At 52.5% G+C, this 25,168-nt stretch overlaps 12 protein-coding genes across 12 annotated transcripts; 4 read left to right on the plus strand and 8 right to left on the minus strand.

Annotated features, from left to right (window-relative positions):
* Window positions 1-12: 12 nt before the first annotated feature.
* SAICODRAFT_30459 (uncharacterized protein) lies at window positions 13-1,247 on the minus strand. Its single transcript, XM_019167684.1, has one exon. The coding sequence runs from the start codon at window positions 1,083-1,085 to the stop codon at window positions 237-239; it is 849 nt and encodes a 282-aa protein (XP_019024179.1). The 5' UTR covers window positions 1,086-1,247; the 3' UTR covers window positions 13-236.
* On the plus strand, window positions 1,216-1,807 carry SAICODRAFT_65884 (uncharacterized protein). Its single transcript, XM_019170184.1, has one exon. The coding sequence runs from the start codon at window positions 1,350-1,352 to the stop codon at window positions 1,605-1,607; it is 258 nt and encodes an 85-aa protein (XP_019024180.1). The 5' UTR covers window positions 1,216-1,349; the 3' UTR covers window positions 1,608-1,807.
* A 900-nt stretch (window positions 1,808-2,707) lies between these two features.
* On the minus strand, window positions 2,708-3,073 carry SAICODRAFT_35312 (uncharacterized protein; the record flags this gene model as incomplete). Its single annotated transcript, XM_019168415.1, has 1 exon — window positions 2,708-3,073. The coding sequence occupies one exon, from the start codon at window positions 3,071-3,073 to the stop codon at window positions 2,708-2,710; it is 366 nt and encodes a 121-aa protein (XP_019024181.1).
* Window positions 3,074-4,408: 1,335 nt separating this feature from the next.
* Window positions 4,409-11,695, minus strand: SAICODRAFT_19427 (uncharacterized protein). The gene is made up of 5 exons (XM_019166094.1): window positions 10,843-11,695; window positions 7,054-7,553; window positions 6,820-6,996; window positions 5,333-6,760; window positions 4,409-5,276 (listed from the first exon to the last, which is right to left on the minus strand). The coding sequence occupies exons 1-5, from the start codon at window positions 11,228-11,230 to the stop codon at window positions 4,728-4,730; spliced, it is 3,042 nt and encodes a 1,013-aa protein (XP_019024182.1). The 5' UTR covers window positions 11,231-11,695; the 3' UTR covers window positions 4,409-4,727.
* Window positions 11,696-12,057: 362 nt separating this feature from the next.
* On the plus strand, window positions 12,058-13,067 carry SAICODRAFT_30469 (uncharacterized protein). The gene has a single exon (XM_019167685.1). It carries the CDS (start codon window positions 12,312-12,314, stop codon window positions 12,753-12,755), a length of 444 nt encoding a protein of 147 aa, XP_019024183.1. The 5' UTR covers window positions 12,058-12,311; the 3' UTR covers window positions 12,756-13,067.
* Window positions 13,068-13,149: 82 nt separating this feature from the next.
* SAICODRAFT_124426 (uncharacterized protein) lies at window positions 13,150-14,282 on the minus strand. Its single transcript, XM_019165384.1, has one exon. The coding sequence runs from the start codon at window positions 13,872-13,874 to the stop codon at window positions 13,350-13,352; it is 525 nt and encodes a 174-aa protein (XP_019024184.1). The 5' UTR covers window positions 13,875-14,282; the 3' UTR covers window positions 13,150-13,349.
* A 696-nt stretch (window positions 14,283-14,978) lies between these two features.
* On the minus strand, window positions 14,979-15,425 carry SAICODRAFT_44299 (uncharacterized protein; the record flags this gene model as incomplete). Its single annotated transcript, XM_019168771.1, has 1 exon — window positions 14,979-15,425. A coding segment is annotated over one exon (447 nt), but the record flags the coding sequence as incomplete, so codon positions are not given.
* Window positions 15,426-16,445: 1,020 nt separating this feature from the next.
* SAICODRAFT_30473 (uncharacterized protein) lies at window positions 16,446-17,459 on the minus strand. Its single transcript, XM_019167686.1, has 2 exons — window positions 17,117-17,459; window positions 16,446-17,026 (listed from the first exon to the last, which is right to left on the minus strand). The coding sequence occupies exons 1-2, from the start codon at window positions 17,241-17,243 to the stop codon at window positions 16,659-16,661; spliced, it is 495 nt and encodes a 164-aa protein (XP_019024186.1). The 5' UTR covers window positions 17,244-17,459; the 3' UTR covers window positions 16,446-16,658.
* Window positions 17,294-18,373, minus strand: SAICODRAFT_30475 (uncharacterized protein). The gene has a single exon (XM_019167687.1). It carries the CDS (start codon window positions 18,094-18,096, stop codon window positions 17,611-17,613), a length of 486 nt encoding a protein of 161 aa, XP_019024187.1. The 5' UTR covers window positions 18,097-18,373; the 3' UTR covers window positions 17,294-17,610.
* SAICODRAFT_124297 (uncharacterized protein) lies at window positions 18,312-19,211 on the plus strand. Its single transcript, XM_019165383.1, has one exon. It carries the CDS (start codon window positions 18,527-18,529, stop codon window positions 18,983-18,985), a length of 459 nt encoding a protein of 152 aa, XP_019024188.1. The 5' UTR covers window positions 18,312-18,526; the 3' UTR covers window positions 18,986-19,211.
* On the plus strand, window positions 19,017-20,192 carry SAICODRAFT_7666 (uncharacterized protein; the record flags this gene model as incomplete). The annotated part of the gene is made up of 4 exons (XM_019171032.1): window positions 19,017-19,214; window positions 19,281-19,352; window positions 19,400-19,774; window positions 19,965-20,192. The coding sequence occupies 4 exons, from the start codon at window positions 19,017-19,019 to the stop codon at window positions 20,190-20,192; spliced, it is 873 nt and encodes a 290-aa protein (XP_019024189.1).
* Window positions 20,193-20,931: 739 nt separating this feature from the next.
* Window positions 20,932-24,430, minus strand: SAICODRAFT_25572 (uncharacterized protein; the record flags this gene model as incomplete). Its single annotated transcript, XM_019166869.1, has 3 exons — window positions 20,932-24,082; window positions 24,146-24,186; window positions 24,239-24,430. 3 exons carry the CDS (start codon window positions 24,428-24,430, stop codon window positions 20,932-20,934), a joined length of 3,384 nt encoding a protein of 1,127 aa, XP_019024190.1.
* Between the last annotated feature and the right edge of the window lie 738 nt (window positions 24,431-25,168).

The following is a 25,168-nucleotide window of genomic DNA, read 5'->3' on the forward strand; positions in this document are numbered from 1 at the left end:
TGTGCGAGTCACCATACACGGAGTGACAAAGTCAATCACGAACCTCGCAAATCGACTGTGGACCACGGCTACCCACCCCCGTCGTACATACGCGTCCACGGCATCCCTACTCCTCTCGCACAAGGAACCCACAAAATCGCATACACGATCGATGACGATAACGCCGGGACGAGTTGCCGCCCATGTACGATGCGCAAAACTCACCGACCTCCCATAAAGAAAAAGAATCATGCCGACTACGTACTATCCTCTGCCGAATCGCACTGTGCAACCGGACCCACGTCATGTCGGATCAAAGATTGACGCTTCCACCCCATAAAGTCGTAAAAGTTTCCGAGGATGCCTTGCGGAACGTGGTCAGGTGATATGCGATAACGGACTATCGTTCGTTGTTGGACTTCGTCGCTGTCGTCAGATCGGATCGTCAACAGCTGTTTGGAGAGCACGGATGCAGCCTCGCCATTTCTGAAGAAAAAGTAGGCGTGGAAGGGCTCCAAGCGGTTTCGCCGTAGAGCCACCTGCCCGTCGAAGATGTCTGTTGCGAGGCCGGTGTTCGATATGGCCGTGCGAATGATGCTGTACATTTCGCAGGCCAGATCCTCTTCGTTTTCATCACAAGCTGCTGTGCCGGGATCATTCTCTGTGATGCTCCTCGTTTGGCAAACGAACTCGAATACGACGAAGTCATCGCGCGCTCCTACGCTTTCCTTACTTCGAAGTTCGGGTTCTTCTCCTGCAACGAGGCAGCCTGCCTTCTCTGATTCTGCTGCCATACCGATGAAGTTTAATCGGCAGTCAGAATTGTCCTGAAAGACTGGCAACTTATCCCCGTTGTTCAACCATTGGCTCTCCGTTACGCACAGTTTCGCGGCGGCTTTCCAAGACGCATGACGTGCCATCTGATGCACTCGTTCCACACAGCAGACCAAAAGACTCGCACAGCGAGTGGGTTGAGTTCCGGATGACGGAGCAGTTACGACTACCGTAGAACACAATGATTGACCGTCGATCATTTCAGCCGAGACAGATATTACCGCGACTGCAGATATCAAGTGTCCTATGGATAGCGGGTAATTTAAAGGCATGTGGTAGGTGCTTTGGGTTTCACAAGGCACCATCGCGATATGAAGGGATCAGGCTAGAAGTAGACATCAATGCACCACGCTGTCGTAGAAATTGGGAACAGATAAATGAAAGAAGGACCGAATATGCTATCTCCCCTTACATACGACTTCTTCGCATGACGCTTGGCGAAACCCAAGGTCCGCTGTCTGAAGAGTGGGGGGTTCCTTTGTTGACCCGAGAGACGTTGTATAAGACCAATTTACGAAGTCGCTCTTCAATGCCTCATGGGTCACACACCTCAGTCTCTTCCTCAACTCCATAATCCTCTCCCGCATAAATCCACTCGTCATCCCCCCCTTCTCCTCCCCAAAACTGCACGAAATCCCCCCCCGCACAAAACCCTTCCTCATACCGCCAAATCAAACAACTTTCCCACCCCTATGTACATGTACATTCACTTCTTCTCTGGGGAGCTCAAGTCCTTCTTCTCACCAGACACCCTAGTCATACTGATCTCGCCTCCACGAGAACATGCAGCGTAGACAACATGCCCACACGGTTGGAGATTCCCTGGATTCAGCCCAACGGGATGTGCTATCTGTGGGTTCGAATGAGTGTCCGGCCTACACCCATAATGTCACAAAAAAGCCCAGGAAGACAGGAGAGAGGCAAGACGTACTCTTGGCCCTTTTCCTTCAATTCTCCCGAAGACATGGAGCTCGTCTGGCAGTGAATGCTATCGAATAAAAGGGATGGCGATTTTAATGGATGAGAAAATCTCCTTTGAAATGTCGATTTGGAGTGATTTAAGGTTGATGGTTGCCGTGGGCGGGGATCTCCGGCGCATGCGCTGCGATATGACGTTTTAGGGCTTCATTGTGCAGCTTGCATAATATAGGGATGAGTTAAGAAATAAATCAGTCCGTCCTGAAACGCCTGAACGAAAGATACCAACTACGCAACACGATCCGCGAAAGAGAGCATCGGATGTTACGGGTTGCTTGTAAGACTTGCAACTTACTTCTGATCCGTCTGTTCAGGCGCGCGAGACACCACGGTGCGGCATTCGGCAAGACCGAGTCAAACTAGCGGGATCAGTCGACGTTACTAGTTCCACCACCACTTTAGTATCGTGTGGCCAAGATTACAGAGTTGCCCTACACTGAAGTTGAAACACGGATACTGTGGCCAGGCTTTGATCCAGAGTAGGACAGAGTCATGACGACGTTTCCTGCGGGTTGTAGAGCTTAGCGTCTTTCCGTTTTTTTCGTGATCAAAACCGCTTCGCTTTCCAATTTTCTTTTTCACTTCACTTATCAACCACTCGAAGTATCCACTTCCACCTACTATCATCTACAAACCACTTCACCAAGCCATATCACTCTACATCCATCAGCAAAGAATGTTCTCCGTCATTTCCCACCCCATTACCGCCGCCAAGCCTGCCGCTTCAGCCGCTTTGACCACCGTCAGCGCACATCCCCACGCCGTGAGAAGTCAATCGAGCATCACTCATTCAAATTTGATGACTTTGATGTTGGAGCAATAGATAGGCAAATTGCTTCCACTTAATTGTTTGTCGTGTTTTGTACCGCCCTGTCTGCCCCGTTGCCCCCTTGCACTGCAAATATCCTATAATAACTCATTCACAATGCCTACACGCAATAGTATCGCCTCCTGACCTCAGAATAACGTGTCCCAAATCCTTACTGTCCTTGAACGTCTCCATGGGAATGCTATTACCCAAAAACGCGACCTCGACGTTTGCCGACTGTTCACTTGTAAGATATCTTGGCTTCTTCTTGACAACTTGTCCATCAGCTCTGTCAATGGTCGCGACAAGTGTAATGTTCCGCAGGAACGTCCGATCAGCACTCGATTGATCGGGCACTTCGGACAGTAGCTCAGCATTAGCCAAAATACCGTGTAAAGGACTTCTCAGATCGTGCGAGATGTTTGAAATGAACAAGTCCTTAGCTTGGTCGGCTTTGACAGCAGAACGTCGCATGAATTCATTCAAGATCACAGGGCCGAAGATACCAAAGCTATAAGCATCGTTGAGTGTGAGACGCCTAGAGTCCTCGACAGTGTAGCCAACAACCAAGCAAAACGGGTTTTGGTTGTGGTCGTAGACAGGCTTAAATACCACATTATACGTCGTGGAGGGCACAAATTCGAGAACCTCTGGCCGGAAACTATCATCACGTTGGAAACACTTGCCGTTACACCATCCTCAAATAAGCCGCGCAAAAAAGACGAAATGAGACTTCCTTCGTTGAATCTTGTTTCGGGGTGACCCGAGATATTCGGAGCAACTGATGCAGAGATCTTCATTCGGGACGCCGTTTGAGCTAGCATCCTCGTCGTTCTCCTTCTTTTTCACATTATCACGTATCTGCTGTTCGGCAATGGTCACACGTTGCTGTTGTCCAGCGGCTTCGACGGCGAAGAAAGGAGGTATCACATCTTGGGTCAGTTCCTCCGCATCTTGCTGCTCCACATTCGCAACACTCCTGCCCGACTGACTGACATTTTGCCACCTTGTGCCCATCTGCCTGCTAATGTTTTCCTGCGCTCCTAACTTCGCCTACTCGCGATGCTTAGGGTTTCGAAACTGTTTCCACGGATGTGCAGTGGCTCCATTCGCAGACTCTTCAGCTCCCTGGCGATTGGGCGACATTTCTAGGTCTTTGTGTCTGAGACCGACTTTGCAGTATTCTTGTCATTGGTGAATCGGATCTGCTGAAGGAGTATGGGCACGAGGAGGATTTGAAGCCGTTGTGAAGGGCTGCTCAAAGGGCGTGCAGACATTCCTCATGTCAGCAACCCCTGAGGACGACGTAAATCAGTTGTTGCAATACCAAGTCAACTGCGGCGAGGAAGGAAAGGGTTAGTGTGATGTGAGTGACGTGTTTTGGGAGGTTTCCGCGACAGGGTTTGGAGGTCGATGTGTGTCCGTGCGATACGTATCGTACGGTGTGAGTTGACTAAAGGGGTCAGCGACCGAGTAGTGCAGGCCCGGGTTCGATGCGGGTGCGGCGGTCCTTTAGGGTAATCGTTGGTGCGGTGGATATTGAAATGACATGTTCGGGCTTGAGCGGGATCCGAAGTGTGTGCAAGGATATGACCTGTCTATGCAGACGTCGCCCTTCATCCGCCTCTAATATTACTCCTCTGGATCGGCCCGCCTTCAAGCTCCACCACCGATAGGCAAGCACCAACCCCCGCATGCCAGTGTTCTCAAAGCCCATGTCTCTAACACAACTTTTGAAAGTACAATGACCGCAAGCACAGAGGGAGGTTGGCTTCAACATTTCGGGCTGCAGTTTTAGGCTGCCGTGCGCTAGCGGTACGTTGGGGCGAAGTTTAAATAACCTGATCTTCCACCCCTTCCGCGGTTTCGGTTCGGCAGTTCGCACCCGTACGGCTGGTCCACCCGAAGTCCAAGGTCGTATGGCGCAATTCCCAACACAGGTTCTTGGCGCAGCCTTCCCCATTTGGGGACTCCAGGCCCGGTGTACGTTCCTCATGGATCAATCCCTGAAGGAAGAGAATGCGGGAAGTGTCCATGTGGTCCATCTGGTTTACCTGGTAAAACAAACCTGTAAAAAGCAGAACCAAGCTGTAACTCCATATAACACATTCACACTGTCTCCGTCCATCTACTCATTATCAGTGTCCTCAGGCTTAGGCGTACCTGGCGCAGACGACAACCAAGCCAAGTGTCTCAACCTTCTACGCTCCTCCTGAGCCTTCTTCTCATTTCTAGTCATCTTCTTCCTCTTCTTCGCCTTACCAACGGCACCAGTCTTTGATTCCGCAGCCTTTCCATCGGTCTTCTCCAAGAACTTGGACTCGTCGATACCATCCTTGGTACGGGAAATGACCTTTCCGTTCTTGATAATCCACAGCTGGAGACACAACGCGCCGACGAACTCGGAAGAGTGGGAAATGATGACAACGCCACCAGCCCAGTCACGGATAGCGACGGCGAGACCACCAAGGGAGTCACGGTCCGAGTAGTTTGTAGGCTCGTCGAGAACCAACAAGTGGGGGTTATTCCACATAGCGGCAGCAATAACGACCTTGGCCTTCTGACCACCCGAAAGACCACGAATAGCGTTATGGTCGGCGATATCACCATCCAACCCAATCTCCTCAAAGTGCTTCCTAATAACCACAGGCGACAACTCACGGTATCCAAGACCCTCCTTGGACGCAAGGTAATCATTGAACCTCTGCACTATCTACCCTTCTCCCTAGGAACAAACAAATTGAACTTGTGTCCCATATTCTGCCACTTAACCTCATACTGGAACGTCTTCTTCAACTTCTGACGACCGATGATCATCTCAACCATACGCCTGTCCTCACCATTAGGAGTCTGGACAACGAACGGGGTATCCAACTGCGCCTTCTCCTCGTCGGTCAAAATACGAGAAGCCTTTTCCAAGACTTCACGGTCCTCACCTCCAGCGTAACGCCACTGGATGTACTGGTTGGGAGTGAGATCCATATGCTGCTCAACGTGGTGGAAAGCGTGCTGAGCGACGTATCCGACACGCAGGTTGGGATGCTTGTCAACGGTACCCTCCTGAGGAATAACGTCACCGGTCAAAACCTTGATAAGCGTAGACTTACCAGCTCCGTTGGCACCGATGACAGCGACACGGGAAGAGAGAGTGATAGTAGCAGAGACATCATCTAAAGACTTCTTCGCGGCTCCGGGGTAGGTAAAGTGACAACGCGTCATCCTCATAATCGCCTTCGTGTTCGACTTAATCCCACTCAAAATCCCAGGCGGAGGAAACTTGAACTTAACGTTACTAGCATCCAACTTATGACAATTCTTCGTCTCGGGACGGAGATCAACGAAAGTCGAAAGGTTACCCATGTAATAAGCCAACTTCTTGCGCTCGTAATGGACGATGTCCTTACAGACGTTATCCAAGAACTTGGAGTCGTGGGAGACGATCATGGATGTCATGTGCTCTTGAGAGGTAAGGTAGGACTCGAGCCATGCGATGTTGGTGATGTCCAAGTGGTTAGTGGGTTCGTCCAACAACAACACATCGACGTTCATCAACATCGCCCGAGCAAGAGACAACTTCATCCTCCATCCACCAGACAAACTGCTAACAGGCGCAGCTTGGCGCTCAGGCGTGAACCCGGCCTCGAGGAGAGCAGCGGCGGTTCGCTCCTTGGTTATACCGAGCTTAACCAATTCCTTATCCTCGGCGACGAAGTCGAGGATGGGAGAAGTAGACTCAGACCCCTGCAAATTATGCTCAACGAAACACGTCCTAACTTTCCCAGGACTCGGGAACCCCTCCAACTTGCCCGTGGCGATCGCACGCATGAGCGTACTCTTACCCGCACCGTTGTGCGCAACGATACCATACCTCCTACCACGGTAGAGACGAAGATGGGTGTGGTTAAGCAACATCATCCCACCATACGCGAGGGAGAAACCAACATCAACGATCTTCTCACCAGTCTCATCGTCGTCGAACTCGTTCGGATGAGCCTTTTTGTATTCTTCAAGGTAGTGGTTAACCATATCCCAACCCAGCTCGATCGACATTTTGGGCGTGCCCAAGACCGGAGCCATGTATGGGACGACGTAGACCCCAGTCCAAGTCAAAGTAGACAAACGGTCATTGTTGACCATCTGCTCCAAGATGAGACAGAGGGTCTGGTAGAGGATACCAGAGACGTTGTCAGTAGGGGCTTCCATCCCAACTTCTTAACGACGAAGCCCTCGAGGACGGTATGGATATGCTGGGGAGTAGTCTCATGCGAGACATCGGCGGCCTTGGCCTCGGCACCGGCAGCAACCATGGTGTTGTAAGCCTTAGTAGCGAGCGCACAGACCTGGGGCATAGAAGCAACCTTGACAACACGCTCCTGCACAAGGGGAATCAACTCCGGCTAGAAGCGAGCCGCGTCAAAGGGGTCCTTGACCAAACGACACAAGTTGTCAGCAACGATGACGGTCTGACGCAAAACCTCCTGACTCCGTTCATTAAGCGCACGAACCAAGATGGGAACGAGGATAGCGAGGACATGGGCATTGACCTCCGCAACGAAAGCCTGTGCGGACAAAGCCTTGATACAGGCGGGGACCTGGGTAGGATTCGCCATACACTCCACAATCAATGGCAAATGAGGCTTAATATCCAAGTTCTCCGCCGTAGCCAACAACCCCCGCATACAAGTAATCGCAGTCTCAGACGCCTCAGCCTTCGTATCGTGCATACACAATTGCACAGCGGGGATCAACTCGACCAAATGCTCCGTAACCTGCTCCTTGCTGATCTTGGGGAACTTGGCCAAAACCCCCAGCGCGGCGATTTTGGATTGCCATTTGGGGTCGGTGTTGAAGTAGTCTCGGATTGCGGGCCAAACCGCTACGCCGAGCTCTTCGGGGCGGAAGTTGGAGCACAAGGCTTCGAGGGCGCATGCGGCTGCGTCGCGGACGACTTGTCCTTTGTCCGCGTGGGTATCGAATAGGGAGGTATTGGAGGAAAAATGGGGTAGCCGGGATCTCAGGGTGTTTGGAGAGCGCGTCAAAGAGACGGTAGTATCCAATCAATGCGGACTCGCGCTTGATTCCGTCCTTTTTGTTTTGCGCATTTTGTTGGAGGTTCGCGAGGACGCCTGAATAGATGAGATTTCTGAGCGTCGCAGCAGGTGAGGGGGGGTGGCATTCAAAAGTCCCTCAGCGAGCTGGTCTGCAACGTGGAGACAGTCATCGGAGGTCTCGGCGATGTAAAGCTGAGCGAGGAGGTCCTCGATTGTGCCTGTAGGAGCAACCATTGAAAAAGACTGAATAAAAATGACCACCTAAAGGAACCTCGAGCCTGCGAAACAACCTTGATTTGCTCGTAGACAGCGATGAGTGGAGAGGGGTGTGGTTGAGTACGGGAAACGACCGACGTTATACGACGTCACAGCTGGGGTGAGCCGATTGTGCCTTATCGATTCGCCTGCGGGAGGCGCGGCACGTAGGTCCACCCAAAGCATGCGAAGAAGTCGGCCCGAATCAATTGCCTCCGCTTGCACGGTTTGTCTTGCAAATGGACCGTCTTTTGGCTCGTTTGAATTTGAAAGATCGTAGGACTTGTAGGGAATGTCACGGGCTCGGGCCCGCTGGTAACGGCTTCACTTTCACGTAACCGGCATTGAACATGACATCCTGTGAAGGGCCTGGAAGATAACACCGGTAGATAGAGCTGCTGAATACGAACACTTTGACTCCAGACTCGGCAGCCTTGTCTCATGTAACCATGTTCGTTCCTTGCTGAAAACTCTGTGATTTCATGGGGGGATCCATTCTCCGGCATCGCGCGCGTTTCTCCACACAGCTGCAACGGACTCGACGTACGACAGACCCCGTACAGGATGACAACGTCCTAACTAACAGGACTAACAGGATCCTGGAACCAACCAGTTAGTACCGACGTTGAGTGTCAATCTTGCGTGCGTGCCTCAATTCTAGTGACGTCGAGTTTGACGTTGCCTACCACTTGGTACTAGGGACTCAACGTCGTTTTCGACCACTAGGTTCTCAATGCTGATTGGTCGAGCGACAGCCCACTAATGGACGGCACCGCAACGCTTCACCCTACTGCCAACCGCGATTCTACTACGGCTACGTCTACGGACGCGTCTCTACAGCCTCCCTACGTCTCCGCGCCCTCTACTACAACTACGATGACGCAGACGACCACTTCGTTCTTGCCCGAGACGGCGCACAGTTTCAACCATCCGCGCTCGGCTTGGGATTGCTCGCACAGCCTTAGGCTTAGATTTACTTAGGGTTGGGTTTACGCACAGTGAGTGAGATGCCCATCTGGATCTCGGCCTCGTCTCTTCGGCATCCTCCCAGCTGTTCGTGGACGGTTCCGCGTCGTTCCGGTGCAAGTGCGGCTTCTCCACCACTAGGCAAAGGGAGCAATCATGTCAAGACCGTCTGTCAGTCCCAGGGCGTTGGCATCACCGGATCGCCAGAGAATTGGAAGTTCAAGTGCGACTGTGGACGGTATGAGAGCGCGGACGGCTGGAATTTTTCTCAGACATTACGACGATTGCCATCAACCAACTACCGCGTCTTAATAGCCCCCCAGGTTATCATAGCCCGCTTCGCACTGGGTCCTCCCCAACCCTTCCTTGCCTGGTTCGCCAGCGTTGCCCAGAAAGCCTCCCCTTTCGTGTTCCCAACTTCGTACGAAATCCCCGGTCCTCGACGGCAAATCCGCCATCCTACGATTCGAAAACGATGGCCCCCATGACCAGTCTCCCACTCAGATGTCATGACCGTCGTCGAAAACGCAGCGCGCACCGTGAGCAACCACAAGAAAAGGACCCAGATTCTTTTGCGCGACGTCAACGATCCTTCGGATATTTCTCCCTGGTTGAACTTCCGTCGTTGGAAGGAACACTTTGGCAGACATGGAGGAGATCTCCGACTGTGGTATGGGAAGATGGTGTATATTCACACCAGACGAGATGCCCTGGTCAACTCGCTCCGTCCAGCCGTGAAGAACATCTTCACCGCGTGCGAGGACGTCGTGGGCACGCAGCAGCGATCTTTCCTGGAGCATCTCAACAGCCCCAACTCCGAGGAGACGAACCTGAAGCCCTTCACCGTGCGACCCGATCGGGGTACAATGATGAAATACAGGAATCAGTGGCTGCAGTTGTTGGTTTACCTGATCAAGTCCATGGAAGGAGACGCGGAAGCCGATTCCTTGGATCCCGATGGAAAGGAACGTCGCACCCAACAATTGATCGCAGACATCAGCGAGACATTAGTTGGCCTGCCCCTTCCCATCCACGACGAATTCGCATAAACTTTGCCGCAGCGCTGGGCATAGCCTCTACTAAGGACGTTTTTCTCAATGTCAGCTTCTTGACCGAAAATCATGCGACCTGGTCCGACAACCTTGTCATATGCCTTCGGCTGTGTTTGAAGTAAATTCGCCCTGCAGCCAGAAAGATCGGCCTTGCGAGTGAAACGGCAGGCTGGGTTATCGTCTAAGCTGCCCATGCGTCTCCTACCAGTCCCAACATGCGCGTAACGCCTGGAATGCTGTTGGGCTTGACGTGGTTTACCCTTTTCGATGTCGCTTTCGAATTCTTGGTCCCGATCAGGACCGGTGGCCTTAGTCGAAATTAGCGGCAGAGGTTCAGCGACGCAGGACTGCCCAGGTTTGGACATTCCATACTGTTGCAGGAAGTCTTCGCGTGGTGGACATTGCCGGGCGCTAGGAGCGATGACGGAAAGGCTCGAAGACGCACGGCAAGGTTGACAACTTTCAATGCCATCTCATGAATGAGTTATCGCGGCTGATCACTGAGCTCCTTGATTGCTTTCGGGTACGGTGCTTGCATATGCTCTTGCTCCTTGACGCGCTGTTGGAGCTGCCCTCTTGATTAGGTACGTTTGGACAGTAGCACGGAGCGCGCGGCCAAAGTCGATTCAGCAAAACGAGAGAAAATGTGCATGAGCTAAAGCTGAGATTGAGATTAAATTTGTAGTTGTCGCAGAATGTCAGCGATGGTGATGCTTAGGCGAATGGAGTGAGCGAAAATGGATGAGCTGAGCCTGAGTACAAGAATAGCAGGAGAGATAGTACGTCACGCCGGGAAAGAGGCCCGCTTCTGCCACGCCGAGGAAGAACCGTGCGGCACGGAGTCCGGAGAAGTTTTGGACGAGACCCATGAGGGTCATGCACGTGCCCCAACAGAGCATGATCCCGGAAATCCAGATACTCGGTCGCAAGCGCTTCAGGAGGATATTGGAAGGTACTTCGAAGAGGGCGTAAGGGAAGAAGAATGCGGTGAGGGTGCAGAGGTATTGTTGGTCGATCATGTGCAGATCTTTGTCCAAGCCGTCGATTTTCGCGTTACCGATGTTCGCGCGATCGAGAAACGAGAGGAGGTAGAGGAAGGACAGGTAGGGGATTAGACACCAGTCGATTTTGCGGAGGAGAGCCCGGTCTGCGGCGGGGTCGGCTAGGGCTGGATCAACGGGAAGGTCGAGGTGGCCATGTTTGAGAGAGGGAGAGTCGGGTGGGGCGGCGTATGTGCCTTTCTCGGGATCGAGGCTTTCGAGGTGAATGACTTGGTTTTTGTCGAAGTCTGACATCTTCGTTTGCATGCAGCTTCAAATCGAGGAGGGACAACTACAAAAGACGTGGACCAGTCCACCTTTATAGCACAGCCTAATGCGAGGACGGACGAGGTGGATTGACCGATCGCGACGCTAAACTGCGGGTGCGGCGGGGAAGGCAACTGCGGCTACTTGTCTGGGGAAATGGCCCCCAACGTTAGATGCATAAACGGACTTCATTCCCGTGCCTGTGGCAGTCGCAGTCGGAGTCCGACTGTGCGTTTGAGTGTGAATGTGAAAAAGATGGCAACCCAGACTTCCTACGCCGCGAGGTATATAATGCCAAGCGAGACATCAAAACGGCAAAACTTGGGGGACGCACACCAATTGTTGCCTTGTTGGATAACCTTCAAGAAGAGGGTCTGCCATTCCGTCACAGAGTGGACGATGAGAATCACGTCACTGGTCTTATCTTCACTCATCCTCGATCGGTTAGTTTCACCAAGCGCTTTCGAACTGTGTTGGTCATGGACTGCACCTACAAAACCAACAAGTTCCAGATGCCACTCCTCCACATTGTTGGGATGACTTGGTGCAACACTCCCTTCACCTCTGCCTTGTGCTTATTCTCCACGGAAACTCGGGAGGACTATCTCTGGGCACTGCGCATGTACTCGGATCTTATGGGTGGTTTTTCACCTCATGTCATTGTCACAGACCGAGAACTCGCTCTTATGAATGCCAACGATGAAGTGTTTCCCAATGCTGCAAAGTTGTTGTGTCGCTGGCATATTGAGAAAAATGTGCTCACAAACCGCAAGGGTGTCTTTCCAACCAATGAGGACTGGGTTGATTTCCTCAAGACAGTGCAACGTCTCATGAACTCGTCTACAGAGGCATTGTTTGAGCAGAACCTGGAGAGTTTACTGTATGAGTATGAAAGGTCACTGCTTACATCCATACTGCCCTCCCCTACTAAACTTACTTCGTCTCAGCCTGGGTTGATGCTGTTACTCACCTTGGTTCCTCGGTGACATCTCGAGCTGAAGGTGCCCACAAATGTCTCAAGGGTCACATTCAGGTCAGCACGGGTAACCTCCTTACTGTCGTCAATCGATCTCGTTCATCCATGGAGGAACAATACCAAGAGATCCTGGGCCAGGTTGCTAAGGAGAAGACAAGTGCTGCGACTTCTTTAACAGCTCCTTTCTTTGCCGATGTCAAGTTCAAGGTTTCTGCCTTGGCGCTGAGCATGATCGAGCAACAATACATCCTTGCACGTCGGGAGTTGGCCACCGAGTTCAGGTTGCCCACATGTCGGGGTTACATGAAGCGGGTTTTTGGTCTACCCTGCGCCCATGCCAGCATCGAGGCATTGGAGGGAGATCGTGTTCTCTCTATTAACGATGTACATAAGCAGTGGCATTTTGTCCTCGACGGGAACTACATTGGGGGACCTGCAACTGCTGAAGCCAACCAACAAATTCGTGATCCTCAAGTCTTCAACGCTAGAGGACGCCCGAGAGGCTCTCAAAACTGCCAACCAGCCATACCACAAAGCTCAACTCAGTGAGATCCCAGTGCCTTTGAGATCGTTCAGGCCCCAGCAAGGCTCTGTGGTTTATGCAGGCGCCCCGGGCATGATCGGAGGGCATGTGAGCTTCGTGGAACCCAAACACCAAGCCAGACTCAGCATCCTATTGCTCCAGTGAATGGTGGGCCATCTCGACCTTGGTTTGTACCGTCCTATGATCCCCTCCAAGCTGCTCCGGTGCAATATCAGTTTTATGGCCCTCCCCCCGGGGCGCCGTGGAATTATTTTGCTGGGTATGGGCACTGAGGAGTCCGTGGGAGTGTTCTGGCTTTCTTTTTGTACATACTGCTAATGTAAATAATATTATCTTGTCTTGTTCTGCTCTGATCTCTCCAATTTGGCCGGCTGCAGCGCGGTATCCGGGCGCGGTATCCGGGCGCGGTATCCGGGCGCGGGGGTGTGGCACGAAGAAACGGGGGTGTGGCACGATCAGGACCCTATATTTACCCCAAGACGAAGAGGGATAAAAGAAGCAAGGTTGCCGATGAGAAACCTGAGTGTATGAAATGCCAGAGACAAAACAAGACTAGACTAATTTTCCCTATGGCGGGTCTGGCACGACTTGTTTCGCTCCTATTGCTTGCGGCTCTCCCTCTCCTGACATGACTTGTGGAGGAACGCAGCGGTACATCTGTGGGGCTGGATATTACTGTTCTCAGTCCGGTTGGTGTAGTAATAGCAAGGCATTCTACGTCTTTGGTGCTTTGAACTTTGCGTGGACATTCGTCGTGTACTTCTTCCCCCAGACTGCTCAGCGTTCTTTGGAATCGATCGAGATTTTATGTTCATGTCTGTATGCGCATGTCCACTTGCTGGAGCCGCTACCTCAACTGCCGTCGTTGCAGGCATATTCGCAATCGCAACCGTCGAAGCGACCTCCGCCACGATCGAAGAGTGATGGGAATGAAGGGCATTGATAGAAACTGATGATTTTTCCTCATCACTTCCATGCTCATGTACCAGAGAAAGGCTGGCGATGAAGCCGAGTGTGGCCGGTATGTATGCTGCGGCGCGCATCTCGACTGTTTGCCAGCAGGCCAAGGCTACCCCAGCGCCTGTCAGTGACAAGACCGAGTTGCCTACTAACGTTGAAGCCATCCGCTGGTTTCCTGTCGAGTGACTTAGCGTGAGAAGGTCATCGATCTTTCGCCGTAATCTCAAACTTGGCGTACAACATAAGCTGTGACAGATAACACCACAAGGAACTCATGGGTGTGTGAATCTGATTTGGCATGCCTTGATTAGAGCTCAGACATCAATAACTACTGAGTATTTGACAATGATTCAGCGACTGTCTCAAGGCCGTTTGTTCTGCGGACTCTAGCGTACTATTATTCGGTCAGTCCTAATCATGATGATGAGTTTGTTGGAGACAGAATGTTGGGAATTGGAGACTCGTGATGAATTGCGAATTGTCCATGTGGGACGTGACCTATTGGTCTGAAGACATGTTGGGTCATGAATCTAAATTATGCATGCGACTTGGCTAACGTACGGATCTTGCAGGCCGTCTGAGACGAAATTATACGCGGGCCGAACATCACCTTAGTCAGTGCGAGCTTGGCCGATGCCGAAGCAACTCATGCCCCTTCTTCGGCCGATATTAATGTCAACCGTTGATCAAGGCCTTGACTGGTGACATCATTCCCCAAGAGGGTATCGTATCCTGAGCAGCGTATGGGTTTGACTCCGAAGCGGGGCATCCTGTGGCGGTATGTCGGTGGTGATGATCGTAAGGTTCTCGAAAACGCGTGACTGTCACGCAGCTTGACTTCATAATAAAATGCCTGTCGTCATGACGTCTCTCCAGAGCATGTTTTGCTATCTTTGATATTGATATCCAACCTCCGGGAGTGAGATTGCTATGTAATATTGAGTAATATATCTTTAGACCATAACGCCACGGTTTTACATTCACTCCTGGTCTCTGCCGTCCTTTCCGACTCTTTCCTTCCACTCGAGACCTCCAGCTGACCCTCTCTTCTGTCTTTCGTCCCGGAATGTACTCGTCCTCCTCGTAATCCCCTCCCTTCTCTCTATGCGCCGCAGCAAATACGCATCGCGGCCATCGCCCTCGGCAATCGCCGAGCCCGGCATGTTGTCATCCTCATGACTCGGCTCATCCACTTCTCTGCCTTCCTCCATAGTCACCTCGCGGACCGTTCGAAGATTCCCAGATCTAGTAAGGTTCGGTTGACCGTGGGTGCCGCCGACGGACTCCATGGTGAATGCAGACGCGGTGGGCGCATCGAGGATGGCAAGTTCTTCTGCGGTGAAGAACCGCGGGAAGACCAAGGTGCGAACCGGGATTAGGATCATGATGATCAATGGGAAGCCGATCGCCGCGATGGTCTGTGTAATAGCAAAGGTTCCGGCGAAACCCAGCAACATGAACCCGACAAAAGCGTAAACCGCGATCTTGCGACATCGGTTCAACGGCTCCGACTTGGACGTAAGGGAGCGCTCGCGAAAGAGATAAACGAGTTTCAAGGTGAGCCCATTCTCTTCGAGTGCGTAGATGCCCATGACCCAAAACAGCCCCGCCAACACGGCTTGCGGGATGAGTCCCAGGACAACGAGCAACGGTCCGGACATACACCCCAACGTTAAAAGCCCCTGCGCCAGGTTACTCACCCGCTGCTCTACAACATGATCGATCACACTGATCTGTCTGTCTTCTCCATTCTCTGCCGAAGCTTTCTCGTCAATGACCCGTTTCGTGACGCACAGTGCTGCGGTGTGGAAGGGCGCTTGTGGGATGAGACCGTTAGGAGCGGGAAGGCCTAGGATACCAGAGACGAAGGTGGTCACGCCAAGAAGGAAGAAGTCCCAGTGGAAGGCGGCGGGCTTCCGGAGGGGAAATTCGGAGCCTTGAGCGATGAGAGACTGTACGTCACTGACTTGCAATAATACCAAGGAGAGCGGCAACTTGCTCGGTTGAGGCCTTGATTAGATGTATGTCAGGCTTCTTGGTCTCCAAGAGGTAGGGTTTAAGGTCAAAAACTCACAACAAATATGTGCAGCATCGTAGCCAGATGATGGTTAGCACGGGCGATCCCGTGTTTCATGAGATAGCGATCGAGGATCTCACAAAATTTTCCAAATTCCTCGCACAAGCTCAACTCAGCAGACTTTGAATCCAGCATCTTACCGATCATACCCTCCACCGAGAGTTTGGATAAATCAGTTTGACGAGACGATCGGCGATTTCGAAACCCTCCAGGGCCAGCTCAGGCTCCGATCGATTTGTCTCCTGGGACTTAGTCCAGGTGGGTTTCAAGGCGGCCGCAAAATACTCGGATGAGGAGGTCAAGAGCGCGCTGTGCACTTTAACGAAGCCGGAGATGAAAGTCAACTTGGCATCAGGAGCCGGCGTGACTTGCTCAATGAACTGCTTGAATTTGAGCACAAACAACGGCTGAAATGGCTCTGAAACTTGCCTCGACAGTTATTTCACCATTGGCACCCACCTGAGGCCTTTCTGGACTGAATAGAAGCTCTTCACTGAGTTCCATCACGCCTGTAGGTTCATGTCATAGACGTTGTTCGGTCCATCTGATATCTTATTTACGGAGCACAGGTCACCATGGATGTAAGCACTTGAGCGAAGCCCGTGACGAGTATACAGCTACCATATTCGTGACTGACTTGAGATGAGCTTTCTCGCTTGTGAAGTGGCAAAAATCAGCACATATTATGTATATCATTTGGGTTAGCCCTAATTGCACCGGTAACTTCAGTCAATCTGCCCGTAAGCCAGTCATTGTGGTGGTGGACCGAAGAAATATGAAAACCACCCAATTCCTGGCCTACGGAGAGTGATTATCCCCAAATGCCGTTCCAGCACTACTCATGGTATTGCGGTACAAGTTTCAGCAAGTTTTAGCGGAGTGGTGAGTTCAAGACATCGAAATCGGCTTCATGAAACCCCGCTGCGATGTTGACCGCCCGTTTGTTCGGCTGACATGCAACAGTTAAGCATCCCGTGAACTTCGGACCCGGGCTGCACTGATCGCATAGGGCTTCTATGAGATGATCTTTGATTTTCAAAAACATCTGAATGATACCGTCAGAATAGAGCACATGCATGGTACTCAGTATAATTGGGATCACGTCGGATGCTGAACGCAGGAGCTGTTTGTAAGGCTTGCCGAGCGATTGCAAAGCACCCCAATGGAGAGCGGCGTGACGCACGATCCCCTCGGTGCTGCAAGGTAGATCGTAACGTCCAATCGTATGTAAAAGAACCGCTACTTGCCAAGTCGACGCCTCAATGACATCCATGTCAGAAAAAGACGAACCAAATGAATACCAGGTTGACACTCACGACATAAACGTACAATTCAGAAGCCAGGACATGCGAGCAATCCAAGGCTTGAGCAGGTAGCGATCCAGCATCTTACAAAACCAGTCCAACTCCTTGCAAAACGACTTTTCGGCTTCAGACGCGAGTGTTGCCTTTATCATTGCCTCTACTGAAAAGCCCGAGTTGATGTAGATCACTTTGGTCAATGCCTCTGCGGTTCTTTCGTCCTCCACGGCGACCTCGCAAAGTATCCCTCGACCGGGTTCGCTCCAGGCGGGTTTCAGAGCGGCAGCGAAGAACGCGGAGGCCGTGGTCAGAAGGATACTGTGTACAGTCACGAAACCGCCATCGAAGGTTAACTTGAGGTCGGGTGTAGGCGTTGCAGGAATGAACTGTGACTGTTCAGCACACCTTGAAACGTCACTCGTCACGAGTATACACTTGCCTCGAAGTTCAATTCAGTCTTATCACCAGCCTTTACCAAGGACAGCTCTTCGTTAGACTCCATTGTGTTTAGGGTTGGAACGTTTACGACTGATCCTCCTGATGTTCTTCCTCTTCCAACTGTACATTACAAGACTCCTCAAGAACATCATCAACATTCATCTCGGACTCAGAAACAACGCTGATCTCCGTCTCCATCCTCTTCCTTGAGGAAAAGCGGACAGGCATGCCAATTGCGATAGAGGTGAGTCTTCCCATGATGAGGGGAGCAGGGTTTCTCATGTGTTGCTCGTCCTCCACGTCCGCATCCGTATCCTCTTCTGCATCGCCGTCTTCGTTACAGGTCTCTTCGCCCGTAACCTCAAGACTCGTGGGCCTAGCAGGAACCCCGAATTTCTTAGACACCATCTCAGGTCTCCTTCGTCTTCTTCCTCCCCTTATGAGGGAGGGACCCTCGTGGGTTTCACCCAGCTCACACGAGATCTGACCAGGCGCCGTGAGGCGGACTTCCGGCTTATCCCTCAGTATGAGGAAGCGTCCAAACTTAACTCTCCGGTTTTTGGCGAACATGAGAAACGAGATTCGATCCCCGATGCACGGTATGCTGTCCACGAACACCCTCCTGGCGGATGCTTCCTTGGGTACAGAGCAGCGAGACTTGGTAGCAATTATGGAAGACTCACCATCGATCCTATTGCAAGTTAATAATTATATTCCGGACTGCTCCAAACCGTCATCCGGAATGTTTACGACGAGTAAGAGCGATATGAGCAGGTCCACAGAGTCAGTACGTCATAGGTGCGACTCTTATCCTTGTATTGGCTTTCCGTCCATGCATGCCCATGTATGCCCCAGTATGCTCATTGCCCACTCGGCTAGGGCGGGAAGCTCAAAGTGCAGTCAAGTCTAGTCCTCACAATAGTCTTGGGCTTGCTCCTTTCATAGGAGGGTCTAGCGAGACGCCGAATTCGGGACTGCCTTGGCGTATTCAACAACTAAAATGTCCCCGCGCTTTTTTATGCGCCACATTACTCCAACACATCCGCACAATATTCTTCCTCCTTCCGACCCCATTTGCAGTTATCCTCATCGAAATAGCGTTCCAGCAAAGATGACGTCGGAGGCACCAACCTTGGTGAATACCCCCATGGCTGCTACACCTCGGCCGAGCGCGTCAACGACGCCTAGTCTGCTACAGCCGTCAGAACATCCGCCGCCGAATCGCCGTTCGAACAGAGCTTCTGCCCGACCTCCGGCAGAAAGAAGTATATGGGACCGATTGGGAATCCATCCGTTGCGCGGGATAATCACGGATACCAAGAGACGTGTGCCGTATTACTGGAGCGACTGGACAGATGCATGGGATTATCATGTGGTCCCGGCCACGATCTTCATTTTCTTCGCGAAGTGCGTACATCACACGCTCCCCTGCCCCTCGGTCCGTAATCTTATAGCGTAGCATTCTACCCGCCCTCGCATTCTCCTTCGACATGTACGTCCGCACCGACCGCTCCTATGGCGTGAACGAAGTCCTTCTCGCCTCCGTCCTCGGTGCCGGAGTCTTCTCCATTTTGGGCGGCCAGCCTCTCACTATCGTCGGCGTTACCGGTCCCATCACCGTGTTTAACTATACTATTTATAACATCATCACGCCGAATGGAATCGCGTTCTTTCCATTCATGGCGTGCGTGTGCATTTGGAGCGCGATCATGCACTGAATATTGGCGGTCACGAATGCGTGTAATGGCCTGAAGTATGTTACGAGGTTTAGCTGTGATACCTCCGGTTTCTACGTCGCTTTGGTTTACATTCAGAAGGGCGTTCAGGTAACACCCCATCTGCTCCTTTCCGAGCTTAGCTGAGGTTTGGTCAGGTCATCACCGACCAATACGAATCCGGTCCTATTGATCCCTCAGCGTACCTCTCCATAGTCATCGCTCTCCTCGTTACCGTTTTCGGGTACTTCTGCAACCTCATCGGCCGCTCTCCTCTCTTCTGGCGTTTCTTCCGTATATTTGTCAGCGACTATGGAATCTCGCTCACGGTCATCTTTTTTACGGGCTTTCCACATATCGGTCATATGCGCGCGGTGGGATTGCAGAGGCTTCCGACGAACGAAGCGTTCGGCACCACGTCGGGAAGAGACTGGCTTGTGCATTTTTGGGAGATCGATGCTGGGCATGTGTTCCTCGCCATCCCGTTCGGATTCCTTTTGACCGTCCTCTTCTACTTTGACCACAACGTCTCGGTAAATTGGCTGCATGAATTCCCTGATTTCTCTCTGCAGAATCCAGCGGCTGCTATACACTGGGTGTCTTGAAAGACGTACCTCATTTCAGTCACGTTCGAGCCGCGAGGGAGACTAATCCAGAAGTAAGCCAGTCGAACTCCAACTGAAACATCGATATGTGCCGAGTGGATCTAATCGTTGCGCACAGGTGATTCTCCAGATTCAAGATATCCTCATGGAGGGTATGATCAAGGAACTGGCATCGACTGGTGGTCCTTGGAGGGCTGTCACTGCTGTATGCCAGCCTACCCGCTCTGCCATGATCAGCAGCTATAGCCACCGGACTTCCACCTATGGGTCGTCTGCCAAGGACGCCGTCGATAACTCGACTTTCCGCAAACACTTGCTGAGCTTCGCCCCGCAATACAAGGAGTAATTCACCTTTCTCTTTAGGCCAAGAATTGAGTGATTGTCGTGCGTTCACCACTGCAATGACTGGCTTACAGAACAAAGGCGTATAGGCTTCGCGTGAGTGCCCTGAAGGAGGGTGAGCGTATTGATTAGCAGTTTCTATATCCGTTCTGTGGTGGGGTTCTGACGTATAACACAAGAACCTGTGCTTTCTCCGCCAAATATATGAGTTACAATTCTCCGTTCTTGCCGCACATCCAAATGCTTCTCGTGCTCCGGCTCCTCATCAACATCCAACGATATCTCAACCTCGAGCTCACTCCTCTTCCTGTACTTCACCCCCATTGCCATAGCCGTTTCATTCCATGAACCGTTGTTCATCATCAGCTGCTGTGGTACAGAAAACGCTGTACAACACTTCAATCTAGACATTCCCACGCTTTCGCGCCCGACGACCGCCAGGAACCCGATGAACCTCACTAGTATAGGAGACCGAGAGGTTAAATAATTTGTTATCGCAAAGACGTTAATTCCGGAATAAAAGTCATATAGGATAAATCTCCAACCCACAACTCTTCCGTGTATGATGACTGTGCTCACTTATACCGCAGCTATACTGTTCAATGCCACCATGAACGACGAGATCCTGCAGTGACCGACTTCAAATTAGCTCCAGCCGTGCCGATGTCACCTTAACATCACCTTTAACACCCGTGCCCATGCTCGTAGCCATGCCCAGGCTATATGACCTACTCGTACCCCTACTACCGCTCCTCATGACTTGCGCGGGGACCGGGACGGATCGTCTCAGCACTCCCAGCACTCTGCATCATCGTCGTACTACTCATCGTCGCACTACTCATCGTCCCACTACCACTGGTCCTACTACCCATACCGGGACTTTGCACTCCCTGCATAGTCCGTCCGATCCCCTCTGCGTTGCCTTGATCTATTCGTTGTTCTGGTCCTTGGCCAGCGGGTCCGGCGCCTGATCTGCTGGTTGTCGGAGGGAGGTTCAAATTGACATTCAGGTTCGCGGAAGATTGTGACTGCGTCCGTACCGGCCTTTCTTGAATATGAGGCTGCGGTTGTGAATACCGACGTTGATGTGAAGAATGAGGATGCGACGGCGCAGGCGGCGCCCACTGGACTTGTCCCGTCCAAGCCGGATTCCCCATCCCCATGTTCATACCCATCGCCATATTCATAGCTTGAGGTCCTGATCCGTGGCCCTGGGTTTGATATGATCCAGGATACGGGACCTGCTGATACGGCCACGGTGGACCACCCTGGCCGTATTTGTGACCTGGATCGAAGGGGAAGGCACTGGGGGAGTAAGCACCATGGAGAACGTTCGGGACTGCGCGCGGCGGGCCCTCTCCTCCTCCTCCTCCTCCTCCTGGCGGAGAGCCACCGTGGTGGTGGATACTCGAGTACGGCGGTAATGTCGGGATCAGGGATGGTTGGATGCGTACTGGGCTACCGAGCGGTACTTGCGGGATTGGCGGAGGGAGGTGACGACCGCGAGCATCAGCGAACCCGCCCGTTGTCGTAGTTGGCGTGGTGGCTGTCATAGAGGACGCGGGCGTAGGGTCTATTCGTGCTGGTGCGGGAACATGAGGAAGGTGTGTGTTGGGTTGCGAACGGTGATAGGGGGTGTAGCCAGGGGTGGTGGCAGATGCGATGGGTGCGGAGGAGGCAGAGGTCGTTGACGAAGGCATACTTGGGCGTGTTTGAGATGGGGTGTACAGATTGGATTGAGAGAGGCTGAGGTCGCTTTGTGAGTGACGTTCCTGCCCGGCTGAGCCGTCCGGTGTGCGGAAGGGCCAGGCGGATCCCTCGTCTCTGCCAGAGTCACTTCTCTGCACCTTCCTTTTCGGCGACGAAGGTTGAGCGAAGGGTCTTCCCTCGTTATCCGCCATTTCCCTATCCCTGTCCATGAAGGCATTCCCGCTCCTCCCCTCCCTCGTTCGATCTCTCAACCCACCTTCTGCGATTGCCCGTCTCAAGTCCTGCACGATCCTCAAACACCTCCTCGCACTCTCCTGTGTCCTCCCGATACGCTCATAGAGACGTGTACACTTCTCGACACAAGCATGGAGCTCATCTTTGCGTTCACGGTCCGGATCGATGACAAGAGCGGCGACGAGGACGACTGCGGCGGACATGAGGTAGAAGCAAATCACCCACCACGCCGAGCTCGTCATCACCAAACTCGCCGCAGCCTCCGCTTCCCGCTCGGGTACAACACCCGTTGCTCCACTCTCCGCAAATGCCGCAGCATGATGGGACTCCATCGCCGAGATCGTGGCGACGGCAGAGTCGATACAAGCCCGCGCAGCGTAAGCGTCCACATCGAACCTTGAATCATGAGCATGCGTCTCCCCAGAACGCGGTGAACAGCTGGAGAGACATACACGCATAATCCATATCCTCGCATTATAATACTGCAACTCCAACGCGAATCTGAGCCGTTTAAACGTGGGCGAGTAAAACCTCAACATCGCGTCTTCGATATCAGGACGGCGGCGGGGTGTGTGGCTGCTGTGGGGACCGTGGGGACCGGAGTGCAAACCGCGGCCGGCGCCGTAAGAGGTTGACGAGCCTGGGACGTCGAATTTGAGGATATCGGGGAGGGAGGAATTCCATTGTTTTAGCTCGCGTTCGGCGTCCATGATGTTTTGTTGGATGATGTTCCAGGGGGTATGTGAGGCCTGCACAGAGTGTAGCTTCCGGGTTGCGTCCGTGATGATTCTCACGTATTTTGTCTCTGATAACAGGAAAGAGACGTAGGAACGTTGGCTAGGAGGTTGTTCACCGATGTTTCCGTCAGCGTGGAGATATTCGTCGTCGATTTCGCGTGGGAGGGCAGCGAAGACATCTGAGTCTGAGATACACGGCGGTCTGGACAACATATGCGACAACTCAAACTCCAAACAATAGATCGACCACCACGTCCTATTACGTGTTTCTTTTTGGACTTCCGTGACGCCTTCCATCGCCTCGTTTTTGAGGTTGAGCCCGATACCGTATGCGAGGCGAACGGCGAGGCCGATGGTGTTCCAGGCGCGGTTGGGGCGGTCCATGCTGGTGAGGAAGAGAGCGCAGAGGAGGACGTATTGGATGTGCATCAAACGACCTACCTCTTCCAAGTTGCCGGCGCATATCTGTGCACGGGCATAGAGTTCTTCGTGGATCTTCGGCGAGGCATCAGCGGAGGTAGATGGAATTCCTTCCCCGAGTGGTTCGGAACGCCAGACTTGGTATGCACCGATCGCGAGAACGATGTTGACTAGTGCGCGGAACGTATTCACTTGTCCCACCATCGGGGGTGGTTCATCCCAGAATGTGTCATACCTCTCCATGAACTGCCGACGATCGAGGAATGGAAAGACGATATGAGAACAGCCCCAGTATCTCTCCAGAAAGATATCTGCGAGGTGGCGGGACGGGAGGATGGAGGTCTCGACGGTGGAGGGGTCGGGACCGGGTTTGACGTCGTCGAGGTGGAAGGTTGTGTGGATATCGGGGTGGCGGGATATGGAGGTGGAGGTCGAGTCGGGATTACGGCCGGGGGTTGCGTGTGCGGAGGGGGCGTGGTCTTTTTCGTTGAGTTTGCTGATGATGGCACGGACGAAGGCTACATCCGTCGCGGGACCAATGAACCCCTCGGGACGGTTGAGATCAATGGTGTTGAAATCCTCCTCGATCGCATCCAGCGAATGTAACGACGATACCTCATCCGCATCCGCATCAAAGGGGTCATCGCCGGATGATCTAGACGGGGAACCAAGAGCGTTCGTCTGGCGGAGTGCCTCGGTTACGGCGGAAGCGGGGCCTTGTGGGAGGTGAGGGAGGATGTTGCGCAGGAGTTGCTGGTAGGTTGTGTTGATTTGGCGCAGTTCGGTTATTTCGCTATGGACGATACGTTAACGAACACTTCCTACAGGCTTACACATATGAAATGGAGCGGCTTACTCTTGAGCTCGGTTGCGTTTGCGGCTCAGTTCGTACTTGCACTGTAAAATTGATGGATCAGAGTGATTCGTCGGTGGAAAGGGGACGGCATACCTCAAATCCGTAGGTACGACAGTGTTGACAGGCGGGACGGTCTCCGGAACATTTGACGCGACGCTGACGACATGATTCGCAGGCCTTGGCGACGCGGATGCGTTGCTCAGGGAGGTGAGAGAAGAGACCTAAACCGCCTCCCGAAGCCATCGAGTCATCGCGCTGTGTATCGCGTTGCGCATTCCCAGCCATGGTTAATCAAACGACGTGATCCGATTCAAATTGATCAATGACGTTGTTGTTCGAAGTCGAACTCGCAGCACTGACCATCAACACACTATGCCACGCAGCGGATCACCCTTATTTGTAGTCGGCGACGAAGCGCATCCGATCCGTCGCTTCCCATTTACATGCGCCTTTCCCGGAGTCCTTGCTGTCCATTTCAGAAGGAATCCTTGATCAGTTGGCTGTGGGTGTACGACAGGGCGCCTACTTCCACCTTTTCCTAAACGGACGTGGGAAACGCGCGATTATTGGTTCCCGGAAACCTGTACGCGGCCGGCCGCGTACAAGTCTCTGCGGTGTTATCAAATTAAGATAAGCTTATTAAAAGTGACGTTTGATGTGCTGTCTATCGATTGGATCGCGCCATTGACGGTAGATGATGTCGGCAGTTGCCGAGGCATGACGTTTCGGTACCCCTCCCAGCTGGCGGTCGACGCATTTTGCAATGACTTCAATTGAGCGGCTGACTTCTACGGACCTTCCCTATAACGTTCCTCGCTCAACTGCAGTAGTGGCTGAGGTAACATGAGAACGTAGCCTTGGAGAGCAAGCATGTGTAGCAGGTGACGAGAACAGTTAGGGTTAGGGTTAGGGTTAGGGTTAGGGTTAGGGTTAGGGTTAGGGTTAGGGTTAGGGTTAGGGTTAGGGTTAGGGTTAGGGTTAGGGTTAGGGTTAGGGTTAGGGTTAGGGTTAGGGTTAGGGTTA

This window comes from Saitoella complicata, assembly GCF_001661265.1.
Source record: "Saitoella complicata NRRL Y-17804 unplaced genomic scaffold SAICOscaffold_12, whole genome shotgun sequence".
Lineage (NCBI taxonomy): Eukaryota > Fungi > Ascomycota > Saitoellomycetes > Saitoellales > Saitoellaceae > Saitoella > Saitoella complicata.

Excerpts from the sequence above, each read along its gene's own strand:
- SAICODRAFT_124297 (XM_019165383.1), top strand. The coding sequence starts at position 18,527 with ATGTCCCCGCGCTTTTTTATGCGCCACATTACTCCAACACATCCGCAC.
- SAICODRAFT_30475 (XM_019167687.1), bottom strand. The coding sequence starts at position 18,096 with ATGTTCGCCAAAAACCGGAGAGTTAAGTTTGGACGCTTCCTCATACTG.
- SAICODRAFT_124426 (XM_019165384.1), bottom strand. The coding sequence starts at position 13,874 with ATGGCTTCAACGTTAGTAGGCAACTCGGTCTTGTCACTGACAGGCGCT.
- SAICODRAFT_30473 (XM_019167686.1), bottom strand. The coding sequence starts at position 17,243 with ATGATAAAGGCAACACTCGCGTCTGAAGCCGAAAAGTCGTTTTGCAAG. Across the intron at positions 17,027-17,116 it reads CATGTCCTGGCTTCTGAATT|CGGTTCTTTTACATACGATT; the intron begins GTACGTTTATGT and ends CTTGGCAAGTAG.
- SAICODRAFT_30459 (XM_019167684.1), bottom strand. The coding sequence starts at position 1,085 with ATGCCTTTAAATTACCCGCTATCCATAGGACACTTGATATCTGCAGTC.
- SAICODRAFT_19427 (XM_019166094.1), bottom strand. The coding sequence starts at position 11,230 with ATGCAAACGAAGATGTCAGACTTCGACAAAAACCAAGTCATTCACCTC. Across the intron at positions 7,554-10,842 it reads CCTGAAGCGCTTGCGACCGA|GACAAGTCGTCCGCGACGCA; the intron begins GTATCTGGATTT and ends ACGCGGACAAAG. Across the intron at positions 5,277-5,332 it reads GACACAAGTTCAATTTGTTT|GAGGGTCTTGGATACCGTGA; the intron begins GTTCCTAGGGAG and ends CTTGCGTCCAAG.
- SAICODRAFT_65884 (XM_019170184.1), top strand. The coding sequence starts at position 1,350 with ATGGGTCACACACCTCAGTCTCTTCCTCAACTCCATAATCCTCTCCCG.
- SAICODRAFT_30469 (XM_019167685.1), top strand. The coding sequence starts at position 12,312 with ATGGAGGAACAATACCAAGAGATCCTGGGCCAGGTTGCTAAGGAGAAG.